The sequence below is a fragment of the Nelumbo nucifera genome, chromosome 3 (assembly GCF_055504915.1).
Source record: "Nelumbo nucifera cultivar China Antique chromosome 3, China Antique-T2T, whole genome shotgun sequence".
Lineage (NCBI taxonomy): Eukaryota > Viridiplantae > Streptophyta > Magnoliopsida > Proteales > Nelumbonaceae > Nelumbo > Nelumbo nucifera.
Genome location: NC_142651.1, coordinates 46,500,738 through 46,515,022, shown reverse-complemented (window position 1 = coordinate 46,515,022; position 14,285 = coordinate 46,500,738). Strand labels below are relative to the sequence as shown.

Here is a 14,285-nt window from a genome sequence, read left to right as displayed (position 1 = left end):
TCCTCAACCTACCGAACCAGTGCCTAGTGCCTACATTCTGATCGCATGCACCTTCACCTATTCTGATCGCAACCCTATATCTCAGTCTAGCCGTCCAACAACATTATCAGTTTCTCATCTGATCTTTTCTCACGTTTACGACAAATGGGCGGTGGATTTATGATTAAGTCAGGCATCGTGATGCACGTGTGAAATGACAAAACTACCTTTCCCGCCACAAGAACTCACAATTTCGGTTACTCGGAGTTGGAGGGTATTCTGGTGAGTGGTGATGAGAAATGAATGTTTCCGAAACGTGAGAGCGAGAACCGCGTTTTGGCCGACCGGAGGTAGCATTTGGTTGAACCACCTAACAAGCGAAGAAGTAACAACCGCCGTCCGCCACTATTCTCTCTTCAGTCCACTTCTTTAATTGATTGATTGATTAAATTAATTTAATAAACTTAATTACAGGAGTTAATTTAGTTTTAAATTAATGACTTTTGTCTTCGTATAAATCTGTAAGCAATCAATTCAATTCTTTTTTTCGGTTTTCTAAGCCTCGGTTTCGGACTTCCTGCGACTGTGCTCTTCCTCTTCCTTCCACCGGAAAACCTCCTTTTCCCGCCGGAAAACCACAATTAGACGGCGAGAAATTGCTCTTTCTTGCCCATTCCGTTCCTTGCTTTTGAAGGAACTGCTGAATTTTTCTGTAGATTCATTGTTGATGTAGATAAAAGCGTCGGATCTCGGTCTCTGAAGCAGTTAGTTTATCATTTTGCGGAATGTGGCCTGTTGGTTCGTTGAAGAGGGTGTCAGCTTCGCCTTTCATGGAGGAAATCGTGTTTTAGGGCTGATTTCGTGGTTTTTGCTTTCTTGGTTTGGTTTGGTGGCGAGGGAAGACACGACGGAGAGGTCAAGAGAAGACGTTCGGTATGAGATGGTAAGTGGTTTAAATTTTGTTCTTCTGTATTTGTTTGTGGGTCTTTGCCGTTTACTTGTGGATGCAATTCTATTTCAAACTATTATGGTTTTTTTGAACATTTTATCTTATTTTCTGTAAGCTTCGATCTAAGAAATTTGTCTAGTTTCAGTAATAAATTTGTGGTTTTCGGTAGTTACAGACGTTTTCTTCTCTGCAACTTTTGCATGTTTGATCTGGTGGAAGTTTGAATTCTCACGGATAACTTTTCTTTCTATTTGACGGATCAATGCTGTTAAAAATTCCTTCATGATTTCCTTCTTTCGTTTGTTTATTTAGTGTTTTCTTAGTTGTGGGTATTCTGCTTCCTGATGCCTTTTGTTCTGGCTTCCCCAAGCAAGTTTTCTAACGAGAATTTATTAAATTTGGGAAGTCAGCCTTGTGCTTGGTGATGATATCAGTATCCGCTTCAATTTCACCAATGTATCACGAAATTGTGCAGTTTCTATTATTTGAATTATAATAAGGATGGCTTTCACTGTTTTATTTGAGAACTTACTGGTCAACAGTTAGCCCGTAAATAAGTATTACACAGAGGGTGCAAATATATGCTTAACTGTCGACTAATGCATATCCATTGCAGTTTATGGCATCAGTTGGAGGAGCAGGTCATGGAGTCTCTTTTCTGCATAAACAGTTGCATTTTTTATTACCTCAGTGCGGGTGCTCTATAAGCATTCTGGCTCGTATTATAGGACCAAAGCCTTTGAAGATGCATCTGCTTCTCAATCCTTGTTTCTATATGGACTTGTCGTTTCAAATCTTTTTCTAGCTTTGTATTTGATGAAATGTTGGAAAACCATTCATAAATGGATTTCACCATGGTGATGGATCGGGAATGTGGATCCTGGATTGTTCTTTTCTTTTCTTTTCATATGGTTATTCATTTCCCTTTCCCCCTTAGCAAATTTCCGATGAGTCACATCAATAAAAAAATCTGATTCATCCAAATATGCATTTAAAGTTTTAAACAGATTGGATGGATGCTTTTGGCTTATTGAAGGAAGTTGGGGTGGTTGTTTGAGCATATATTTTAGGTTTTATATCTTTTCAAGGAAGAACAAGAAAATAAGAGACTTGGTGCATGGTTTTGACACATTGTAGCATATCTTATCTTACCACGTCAGTGCAAATTGTCATCAATTTGCAATAATGGAATCCAGTATTCTTTCATTCTTATCTTATCTGCCCAACAAATTCTTTCATTCAAGAAGTACTATTCCTTGTTCTGAGCTGGTGCATGTCTTCCTAGAACTGTTTGCAGTTCTATGTTAGATTTTAGCAGTTTCCTTTTTGCTTCTTCAACATGGATGAAGCAAAATCTTTACATCTAATGTAATCAAAATTCAAGAAATGTAAATGGCCCTAGAGGAAGCATAAAGTTCGTTGTAGGTAACAAGCAAAATATACTAAGTAGTCTGTGAATTTGACTTTATATGCTGTGCTTAAAACGACAAAATTCCTTTTTCCATGGAGCAAACATATAAAGCAGTTTATTAGGAGAGCATTATATTTTTTCCTTCTAATTTTCAGAAGAAAAAGAAGATATCATGTCAGGTATAGCAATGAAACTTGTAATTAGATAGCTATACATGGTTGACATTTGTGCACACATCAGTTGCTGGTGTTCCTTATAATCTTAGTTTCCATATTAGAAGATGAGCAGCTTTTTTCCCTAACATCCTTAGGTATCATGTTTTGATACTCTTTTGTGTTTTGTGCAACAAGAAGGGCTGTCTGTATCATGCTTTGATACTCTACTTGTTTTAGGATAATGAGGGCTGGAGTTCTAGTTCTACCTAAATCAAATGGACTATTTTGGTCAAATGAAAACTGCATTTGGATCTGAAAAAATTGAATGGATCTTTGAAATCATGTACCATGGTCAGGGTTTTGAGTATGCAGTCATGCCAATTGAGATTGCCTTGCTGCATAACCTAAGGGTTCCTTTTATTCTTGATTTGGTTGTTTGACAGGTGGAAGGAAGAGTTCGATTGTCCAGAGAGGCAAAAAATGGGTTAGAAATTCTGAAGCGTAAAAGGCTCCAACAGCTAAATTCAGGAAATGCTCCTGAAGTTGCAAATGTTACTAATATGATGACTAGAAGTGGAGGAGATGCTTTAAGAGCATCTGCATCATGTGCGGTGAGATTGCATGGCAACCCAGATGCATTTTCTCGACCTGGTAATGCATCAAAATGCAAAGTGAATAAATTTAACTCAACCAATCTGGAATGGACTGACAAAATTCCAGAATGCCCTGTATATTGTCCAACAAAAGAGGAGTTTGAGGATCCTTTGATTTATCTGCACAAGATTGCTCCTGAAGCTTCAAAATATGGTATCTTTTTTCAACTATTACATCTGTTATATTAACTGGAGATATACTTGTGAAGGAATTGCAATGTATTTAGCTCAACTTTGTAGTTATTGGCTTGATATTATCACATTCATGGTTTTTCAATATTTCTGTGCTTGACATTTGTTTTTCATGTTTTATATCTTTGTTTCTTTCACTCATGAGTTTGATATAGCTAATTGCATTTCATTAGCAATTTTCAGGCTTCAATCAATGGTTATGTTAGTACTTAGTATCAATTACATTTATGTTTTCATGTAGGAAGAAGTTTTTATCTTCTGCTTCCTTTTGTTTTTTGTTTTTTCCTTTTCTCTGATCAATAACAATAACTTGTATTCATTCATGAAAAAAACTCCCTCCTACCCATTTGTAGGATAGAAAGGAAAAAGTACAAGGCAGTCCTTGTCAGCAACATTATATTTAGATGAACACATCACACATGCAATCCCAGTCCAGGCGTTCCCCGTAGAAGACACTTGTTGGATACCTTACAAATTGTAAATGCCTGCTAGTTTATGGATCTTCATAATTTCTTTCCACCAACGTTAATTTTTTGATCTCCTTGTAGTAAACTTTCTTACCTATGTAATTTTTTTTTTATCAATAACAGAAACAATTCATTAATGAGAAATAAGAGATAGGTACAGAAGCAGGGGAGATAAACTCTCTTAACTTCCCCAAAATTAAGAGATTACAAACAAGCTCAGAACAAATTATTTTTTCCCACCCCTTGTTTGGCTAGTGCATCTGCAAAGGAATTGGCACATCTCTTAACCCATGTACCCTCACTGTCATATCCCAAGTTAGCCATTTAAATACTCTTTTTTCATTTCAGGTGGCTCCACATGCTGCTCTCCTCCTTTTGCAACCAGTCTATTACCAACTTCGAATCAGTTAAGCTCCTTGGCCTTTTTTTGGCACCTTCCAAGATTGCTAGGACTTCAGCTCAGAGGGAGTCTCCTTCCCCAATTGGGCCTGAGAACATGGCAACAACACCCACCTCATTCCTAAAGACCCCTCCAATGCCTGAGGGGCTGGGGTTACCTTCACTGCTACCATCAAAATTCAACTTTATAAAGCCGGGGACTGGAAGAGTCCACACTGGGTGAAGAACAACCTTGTTAGGGGCTGAACAAGTGACTTCCTTCCAATTGTTCAACAGAGCTGAAGTGGGTGTAATGATATTACTGTTTTTTGGACCAAATTATTAGCACTTTGAAACATAGTTTTGAAAATGTAGTCTCTTGGGTATTTATAATCTCGTTCATTTTAGGCAATCTTCAATACTTTTAATGATTTCCTTATATAATATCTACTGAGAAAAAGTACATAACTATCTGCTTGTTTGAGCTGATACTCAACAGAATTAGTTAGAAGTTGGAAATACATGCTTCTTAGGGCTGGGTATGACATGGATTAAATTCACTGATGGTAAGGTCAACCTTTTCCTGAAGAAGAGTGTAACTTATAAAGAAAAGAAAATAAAAGTCAAAGTGGTATCAACACCACAGCCAGAAAGAAAGGCTTTATTCATTTACTGACCAACCTCTAATTAGAACAGTCAAACCTCTTAAGTATCCTTTTGTAATAAGAGTTCGAAATTTAATGAAGTAAATGAACTCAAATTTAACTTACTAGGACATCTATTACTTCCATCTTGCAAATTTGACTTCAACTATTGCTTTATTGATGTAATATCTTATGGTACTGTATTGATTTTCTTCTCCAGTCTCGATACTCAATTGTGAAAATAATTAAAGATAAATCAAATTCTGGTTGTTTGGCTGTCTTCAATGATCTACTTTACTCAATGCTAAGTACTTTGCTTTACCCAAAAACTAAATTATTGCTGTAAAACTTAGGCATATGCAAGATTATTTCCCCTTTGAATGCTTCTGTTCCTGCGGGTGTTGTATTGATGAAGGAGAAAGCTGGTTTCAAGTTCAAAACTAGAGTGCAACCTCTTCGGTTTGCTGAGTGGGATGCAGATGACAAGATCACTTTTCTAATGAGTGGGAGGTAAGTTGATGCATAAAACAAAGAGTAATGACTTTTTCTTGATTAATTTTTACAGTATTTGAACATCAATATGATTTTTTCAGAAATTATACATTCCGTGAATTCGAGAAAATGGCAAACAAGGTGTTTGCTCGTAGATATTATAGTGGTGGATGCCTTCCTTCTTCATATCTGGAAAAGGAATTTTGGCATGAAATAGCTTGTGGGAAGACAGAAACTGTTGAGTATGCATGCGATATTGATGGTAGTGCTTTTTCATCTTCTCCTAATGATGAGCTTGCAAAAAGCAAATGGAACCTGAAGGTGTTGATTCTTTGACTTTTCCCCCTTTGTAAATCTCATGCTTTTTTGTCTAGGGATTTTAATCTTTTTTTTTAACATAAAATATATTTAAAGAATTGATATCGGATGGAGAATTGTCGTGGTGGTGTAATGGCATTATTAAATTGTATTTCCAACTTCCTCTTTACTTAATATTCTTAAGTTATGCAATAAAAGCTTGTTGTCTTCATCTTAGTTCCTACTAACTTTGCAAAATAATTGGTCCTCATACCATCCTTTCTTGTACTTGTATACTGCAGTTTGTCATATTATTTGTCAAATGAGATGTCACAGTAAAACATTCTAATCAGCACATGTAATAGATACTGACTCAAACTTCTCAAACTCAACTGTTATTTCCTAGTATCTTCCTTTCAAAGTCCTTTCTTTCCTTCTTCCTACATGGATCTGTTTTTGAGTTTGTGATGATATACAACTGTGTGGAAAATTTTCCCTGTTAAGTTCTAGCTAAAGTATTCTGCTTCTTGATTGACATGCTTTACAGAATGTCACCACATTGAGTAATATTTTTCATGTAAACAAACGTTTTTTGTGGCATCTAATGTCTGGTTTTCTAACCCATTTGTTTTTGTCTGTTGCCAAAATGTCAGACACTTTCTCGGCTGCCCAAGTCTGTATTGCGTCTTATGGGAACTGCGATTCCGGTACTAGGATAAATATTTTAATTTTCTATATTTGACAGTATCTTTCGTATTTTAAACTCCCCATGCTTTGTGTCCATTTGACATCAATAAATTCATTTCAGGGAGTAACTGATCCAATGCTTTACATTGGAATGCTATTCAGTATGTTTGCATGGCATGTTGAAGACCATTACTTGTATAGGTATATGTTGATGCTCTTGCGTTGCAGTTTCTCCCTAATTTTGTTCTTATGCTTATTTTTTTTATCTCCTTTAACTTCAAACATGGCAGCATTAATTATCATCACTGTGGAGCATCAAAAACTTGGTATGGTATTCCAGGCCATGCGGCTTTGGATTTTGAAAAGGTTGTTAGGGAGTGCGTATACACTCGTGATACTCTATCTGTTGATGGAGAGGATGGAGCATTTGATGTTCTTTTGGGAAAAACAACTATGTTTCCTCCAAATGTTCTGTTAGAACATGATGTTCCTGTTTACAAGGCTGTACAGAAGCCTGGGGAGTTTGTTATCACCTTCCCTAGAGCATATCATGCAGGATTTAGTCATGGTAAAATGCTCTAATTCCTTTTGGCTCCTTTTCTTTTGTAACATAAGTTTTTGTCCCTTTTTGAGGTTCACTAAGTTGTCTTTTCTATTTATGCTACTTTAGGTTTTAACTGTGGTGAGGCGGTGAATTTTGCAATTAGTGATTGGTTCTCATTAGGGGCAGTCGCTAGCCGACGTTATGCACTTCTTGGCAGGGTGCCCCTCCTTCCTCATGAGGAACTTCTATGTAAGGAGGCTATGCTTCTTATGAAGAGTTCATCATTGGTGCTTCAAATCAAAGAGCCATCTTATTCTTCGGCAGATTTGGTTTCTCATCGTTCCATAAAAGTGTCTTTTGTGAACCTAATGAGATCCCTGCACCGCATACGCTGGTCATTAATGAAATCAAAAGCATGTGTGGGTCTTTCTAATAATTCTCAGGGAACCATCCTCTGTAGCCTTTGCAAACGTGGCTGCTATGTGGCATATATTGATTGCAACTGTAGTTCACATCCTGTTTGCCTTCGCCATGGTAAGAACTACTCACACACTCTGAACATTGCCTTTTTCTGCTTGGATTTATTAAATGAATTCAATTGATACTATTTATGTTTCTGCTGATTGTGTAACTCAGACATCACATCACTCAGTTTCCCATGTGGGAGCAGTTGCATTCTTTCTGTAAGAGAGGATATTTTGTTAATGGAAGCTGTAGCCCAGGCCTTTGAGCAGGAAGAAGGAATACTAGAGGAGGCTCAAAAGCAAATTAAATATGGGAGTGACTTTTATCCCCAGTATAGCTTGCTCTCTTGCATTGAGGATGATGGATATGTTCCATATTGTGAGATGAAATTCGAAATGGAGGCGAAAGAATTTACCAATATTGATGTTCCAGATGCTTCTCTTTCTTCTGCTGCCTCAACTTTATGTTCTTTTCTTGATTCAGAACACCAAAGCCCTGCTTTTCTCAACAATGTAAGATTTTCTTTTTTGATCAGAAGAAAATATTTCATTTTATTAGATTTAATTAAAAGTGATCAGTACAACATGATGACAGAAATATCATTTCTAACTTTTAAATCCAAATTACATAGCAGCCCAGAATAATTGTTGCCTCAAAACCCCTTGTTTAGCAAGTGAGTCGGCTAATCCATCTGCACTCCTAACACATTTAAATTCAGCCTCTTTGTCCTTGGCAATCCTTTCCACTTCCCTTGTCACATGTTAAAGAGTTCAAAAAGTCCATGTACTACACTTAGTACATGAGATGACTACTTTTGAATCCCCTTCCACTTCAATCCTTCTGAGACCCAGCTGTTTTGCTAAACGGAGACCTTTCAGCAGAGCCAATAGTTCAGCCTTAAAGAGTTTCCCAAACCAACTGGTCCCGAAAATGTAGCCAAGATCCTCCTCAGAATTTCTGATTACCCCTCCTATACCTGCCATGCCCAGGTTTCCAAGGTAACACCCATCAAAATTCAACTTGACTTTGTTACCTTCTGGGGGTTTCCAATCCATTCTTGTTCTGTATTTTTGCTCTCGGGACTGTGCTAAGAATTTCTCTTTATTTAAATGAAACTAGGCTATTTTGTTTTAGGATTTTGATTGTTCTTTAATTTTCCTTAGCTTCCTTAGTTCTTATGCACTTAGTAGAACAAAATTTTATTTTAACTCTGGGTTTAACTGAAGCACAGTGGTTTTTTGTTTTTAATGTTCTATTCTACAGGAGCATGTGAATTCCAATAGTACAAATTTTGTTTCTTCTAAGGGTTTGGAAGAAATATCGGGCAGCATACATGATCCACTAATTGTCAGGGATCAATACAGTGATGATTCTGATTCAGAAATATTCAGGGTTAAACGTAGATCATCAGTGAAAGTAAAGAAAAGAACTGTAAACAATGTAATGACCTCAAAGTTTTCTGAACAGCAGGTAAATTAATGAGGTCTAGGTTTTCTGATGGCTTATTTTGTGGACCTGCTTGTAGCTAGTTACTCATTTAAATCATAAGGATGACACTGGTTCTTGTTGTGTCCGTTAATCCCCGTTTGTTGTTTCTTTTCATCAATTTTCTTGGTTCAACTGTGACAGTCTTGCATTAGCCAACATCTTCTGGTTCTATTCAATGCTGAAAACTATATATTCACCTGATGACTTTCTTAATTTGTGTTCTGCTTAATATTTCACCTCTTGGGTGCATAATTTACCTAAAATTCACACCTTTTAAAATTTCTATTTTCTGAAATATGATTTATATCTTGTGTTATTTATTACCTCATGCTGTCATGAATATCATTCCATTTTCCTTATTTTATAAATCATATCTTTAGTCTGGAAAGAATTTGACTGAGTTGATAGTAGCATTAGTTTGAAATATAAAAGTCATTGCATCACCCATGCAGCAGCACCATCATCTTCTTTGAAGTAACTACTGAACTCACTGATAGGTTGGTGCCCCAAACACCCCATGTGCTCCATTCACTTTCCTACATTCATTGGGCAAGTTTCAGCTAAACTTCCCTTGCCACCTGTCCAAATAAACCTCTTTTGTGGGCATTATTTAAATTAAAAATTTTAAGATCTGACTATCATTGTTCCAAATTGGAGATTGGTTTTATATTTTTAAGGTCTTAATATGGCTTCATTAAATAAATTAGATAATGGAGGTTTAATCAGATCTTTGAAGTGTAGGCTAAATGTGACTGGTTAATATTCCATTTAGGAGATGTAGATGGAGATTTAGTATTGTTTTTAGGCTTCACACCGTTGAGGAGTACAGCAATAAGGATGTATCAGCAAGTTGTATTTTAGTTGGCTAGTTTTGGTTCATTGTCTCTTTTCTTTTCCCAAAAGATGGACTTATGAAGTCAATGTTGGCTAGTTTTGGTTCTGTTGTAGCTTCTGGAATTGTATTGATGTTATGAATCAAGGTTTAATGGATTTATAGCTTAGTTTTCACATGATTTTGGAATGTCCACAGTCAGCATGTTTGTATGTGCAAGAATGTGCCATTAAGTTTTCTTTTATCTACCAAACTGGCAGTTGAAAGTTTCATCAGCTGTCAGACATGTTATTCATTTGGCATCGTTTTATGAATTTATTCTTTAATAGGGTTTTCAATGTTGGAGACTTGGAGTTCTAACCCTGCCTAGCTCAAGTTACAACATTACTGTGTGCTATCATATGAATTAGTTTTAGCATTCAAGAATGGTTACTGCATTATTATCTTCAAAAAAATAAACAAAAAAGAATGATTACTGTATTGATCTTGGCATGTAAAGTAGGTATGTAGGACTTTTTAACTATGTAATAGATGGAATAGCTATTTTCCTTAACTGTTCTATGTGACCTGTTAACGATGGGAACCCAGGGTGTGTACAAGAGTGATTCTGCATGATTAGAAAGTTTAGTTGTTCATTTATGTCAAATAAGCTTAGGAGATAAAAAAGGAAATGCTATGTAGAAGTATCCTCAAGAATCAGTGAAGTGTTGGACTCCAACACGTGTCTGCACATGTTGTGCATTTAGATTGCAATATTTCCTACCAATGCAATTTTTAGCCATTTATCCCTAGTGATTAAGTTGGGCTTATGTAGCTGTGGACATAACCTTAAACTAGAAATGGGGAAATATGTATTTTTATGTTTACTAGCACAAATGTTTTTTCTCTATCGAATAACAGAAAGTTTTGTTAGAAGAATTAATATATATGCTAATATGCAACAGAATGTTAGGCTGATCAATCACCTGACCCCATGAACAAGAGCTTAACTCTCAACTAAAACCCAGCCTTCCTTGGCCCATTAATTACAACATAGCCCAGAACATACTTTCTGCTCACCCCTTGTTTGACCAACCCATTGGCTAAGCCATTTGCTGATCTTTTCACCCATCTATAAGATATCAATGAATCCTTTGCTAATCAATTAATTTCTTTTATTTCATTCCAATAATGCAACATTGCCTTGCTTTTGTCTTGAAGCCAGCTCGCCACCAACTTAGAATCTCCTTCAGCTACAATCTTCATCCACTCCATTTGTTTTGCCAATCTTATGTTTACTAGCACCATCTTAATATTTTGCTTTTTGATTAGTAACAGTCAAGAATTTATTGCTTTGTTATACAAAAAATAAATGTGCGTAGAATCCTTTCTTTGCTTACATGCCAACAACCCGTTTGTACTATAGGCTCCATTTGAAAGGAGTACAAATACAAATTTGTAGAGTGCAAAACCATATATTTTGTATGTATTTGTACTGTACATATTTGTATTTGTACTCTTTCCAAACTGAGCCATATGTTCATTTGTTGTGTTACAATCAGTTATATTGGTGGACTGCATCCCAAAAGATCTGATTGTCTTGCCAGGGCACCAACCATACTATTGGCAGATCTGTGTCTAAAATGTTTCTCTTAGTTCACTAGCCAGTTTTTGACCTCCCTTATTATGTCAATATTTCTGAGTTCCCATTTTATTGATTTTAAACTGCCAACTGATGGGTGGATCAGTTATATAATTGCTAGTTGTTTGGTCCTGCACTACTCAACGACCCCTATGGGGGATTTGGGTGCATCATCAACATCAATACTGCTAATAATCTAGCCCAATCTTAGTCTTTGCAATACTGCTAATAATCCAGCTCTTCTAACATGATCAATAATTCAAACCTTGTAGAGTTTCTATGTCCTTTTTGGTCCAGAGAAGGTGCCAAAATAGCTCATAACAATTCCTGAATGCTTCCCCTATCCCTGAATCCCAGTTGCCCAAACTGCAAATGTCCAAATTCATTTCGATAAAATCATGAGATGAAGGTGAGTGTAGTTATGGGTGCTCTAGATGGTGAAGAACAAGCAAAAATCTGCCATCAAGGAGAAAAGTCAGCTTGCCCATTACCTTGCCTTCATGTGTTGCAAATCCCAACTTGAAAGCTAAAAGTGCTAGATAGCAGAAGCAATTAGAGGATTCGTTCATTGCATTCAAATAATCCAAAGAGCAGAGTGTAAAGCAATAATAGGATATCTTCTTTACCTATCATGACGTGAATTATAAATGACAAGTCAGCAATGCAAACTAAACATAGAAGGAAGATTCCATTAAACAGAAAAAATGACTAGTCAGCAGTATTTGAAGTGTATTGAATCCCAAGTCCATTCCCATAACCATGTTAAAAACCTTTAGATTATATTTTCTTTTCCAATTGGAAATCAATTTGCAATTTTGGGACTGAAAAATCAACATTCTCACCATAATCTCCCTCAGCAAGGGTTTTCTCTTCAATTTTATAACATGTCTATTTTACTATTTCCTCCAAGAAAAGTCATACTAAATGTGTCTGGAATTCATTTGTTTTAACATCATGGGCCTCTTAAATGCACTGCTATTGACAGTTAGTGATGTATTCAATTCGAATGCATTCTTTCCCATTGCAACCTAATAATAATGAAGTTTGATATTTAATTATGTCAATTTGGCAAGTTTGGTAGATTGAGTTGTGCTTCTTGGATATAATTCTTGTTTGGATTGCTAATTGTTTTTTTAACTACTATTTGTAACCCTTATTTTTATATGAAATTGAAATGAAATTCCATTTTTGCATGGCATACTCTCATATCTAGTATAAGAAAGCAACCTTCGTTTTTGCTTCTGAGTTTTGACTCATATTTGCTTAACTTTTCCATTGGTCAGCATTGCTTAATGACAGAACAGATAGAAGATATTTTCATAATTCTGAAAGTAAACTTGAGAGAGAAAAACTCTTCTAACTGTAAAATGATTATGCACAGATACAGACCCATGTTTCCCTTGTGTATACTTGCATGGACAATACTAAGCATGCCACTCTCTAGTTTTAATATAAGCTACTACCTGTTTTTATTGAGCTGTGTCTGACCTTGCCCTTCAATCATACTTGGGAAATGTAGCACCTATAATTTTGTCATAATGAAGTATAAATCTTTGAATTGTACCCTTTATTATTTTACAATAATTTTCATCAGAAATCTGTATATACTCACGAACATACATACACATGCACACACATGCAAATACAAATGCAATGCCACCATTCTTTTATTCCAATGAATATCTGAACATTGGTAGTTTGAATTTCTAATTTTCTGTATAATGAAATCCAAGTAGGATAAGTAAGAATCGATCTTTGGTTGTTTTAGCATCAACTGTTTTCTATCAATTTTCAATCCAAAATTCTGGTTGCACTGTAATGCAGGATCTCTTCTGTCAGGCTCTTGGTTGAACCTGTAATTAATTGCCTTTTCCTTTTTATTTCTTGTAGGGGCTTAAAAGGCTGAAGAGACTCCAACCTGAAGGAAGATTTGGGCAATCTTCATCATCTGACAGCTCTACAACTAAGACAGAGCAACATGCTAGCGCCAGTGTTAATTCTAAAGAAGTTTCAGGTCTTGGTCCCAAAAACAGGTTTGCTGGAGGAAATATTACTCCCATCACTATGAAGTTCAGACCGTTGCTGACAGATTCAAAGATGGTTTACAAGGAAGATGCTGTGAGAGTGAAACCCGTAAAGAACGACTTTGAGGATTATATTGGACAGACAATGAGAGAACCACAATCTATTGAGATTGGGCCAAAGCGTTTGAAAGTTAGAGGGCCATCCTATCCTTGTGGGGGAGAACCGGCTGGATCAAGTAGTTGGTTGAAGGAGACTGATGAGAAATCCAGTGGGTCTGCATTCTCGTAGAGCCTGACTTGCTAATTCACTTGTCTAATGGGGTTCTAACAACACGTAAAAGCCAAAATTGACTCTGGGAGCAGCGATAACTATTAACAGGGTGAGTTTAGAAGGGAGATTCAGATTCTTTGTGCAGGCCTAAAATTGTGGCGCTGGCACGCTTAGATTGGGTTCTTGGCCAGGGTATTTTTTTGTCTTTGGCAGGGAGCCTTTCCTACAGGCAAAGCAGAGCTGTTGGGTAGTTTCTAGTGTAAATTTTGTTGATCGGTCAATTCTTTCGAGTGAAGTGGACTATTTCCACCGTCTCAAAGGTCAGTAGTTTGTCCGCTGCTTCCCCTGGTTCTTTATTCTTTAATTGCAATTGGTCATTGTACCATAAACTACATGAATAAAAGTTGAGAAATTACTCTTCTCTCTTTATCAATTCCTTGCTGCAATTCATGATCCATGTTCATAAGAGTTTGTTTGGCAAAGGTTTACCTGACAAAATAATCCTCCATTATTTGAGCCTGGAAGCGGGAGTCTTGAGATAAAACTCACACTGATACATTTGTGGCACTGAACAGAATTGGAATGATGAAACAGGATTGATATAGCCAATCCAATATAGTTGGGAGTTATGACAAGGCTTAGATGATGAATTTGAATTCCCACCCTATATTAGAAATTGCTATTCTCAAATGTTTTAAAGGACAATTACCAGAAATATATGATCATAATTCTCTAT

General features: G+C 36.4%; 1 protein-coding gene across 3 annotated transcripts; it reads left to right on the top strand.

The window, feature by feature from the left end:
• Positions 1 to 247: 247 nt before the first annotated feature.
• Positions 248 to 13,982, top strand: LOC104611467 (lysine-specific demethylase JMJ13-like). Of its 3 annotated transcripts, none has more exons than XM_010278528.3 (11): positions 248 to 922; positions 2,938 to 3,301; positions 5,182 to 5,338; positions 5,422 to 5,641; positions 6,271 to 6,324; positions 6,426 to 6,505; positions 6,595 to 6,872; positions 6,975 to 7,382; positions 7,485 to 7,825; positions 8,577 to 8,783; positions 13,145 to 13,982. In XM_010278528.3, the coding sequence occupies exons 1-11, from the start codon at positions 920 to 922 to the stop codon at positions 13,565 to 13,567; spliced, it is 2,535 nt and encodes an 844-aa protein (XP_010276830.1). In that variant the 5' UTR covers positions 248 to 919; the 3' UTR covers positions 13,568 to 13,982. The 3 variants fall into 3 exon arrangements, with proteins under 3 accessions (XP_010276830.1, XP_088758144.1, XP_010276831.1); XM_088902018.1 differs by lacking the exon at positions 248 to 922 and adding an exon at positions 4,155 to 4,212 and having other exon boundaries at positions 3,163 to 3,301; XM_010278529.2 differs by lacking the exon at positions 248 to 922 and adding an exon at positions 4,155 to 4,488 and having other exon boundaries at positions 3,211 to 3,301.
• The last annotated feature ends 303 nt before the right edge of the window (positions 13,983 to 14,285 follow it).

Bases quoted from the DNA above. Each gene is read 5' to 3' on its own strand.
- LOC104611467 (XM_010278528.3), top strand. The intron at 5,642-6,270 runs GTGTTGATTCTT...CCAAAATGTCAG, and splicing joins AAAGCAAATGGAACCTGAAG to ACACTTTCTCGGCTGCCCAA. The intron at 7,826-8,576 runs GTAAGATTTTCT...TCTATTCTACAG, and splicing joins GCCCTGCTTTTCTCAACAAT to GAGCATGTGAATTCCAATAG.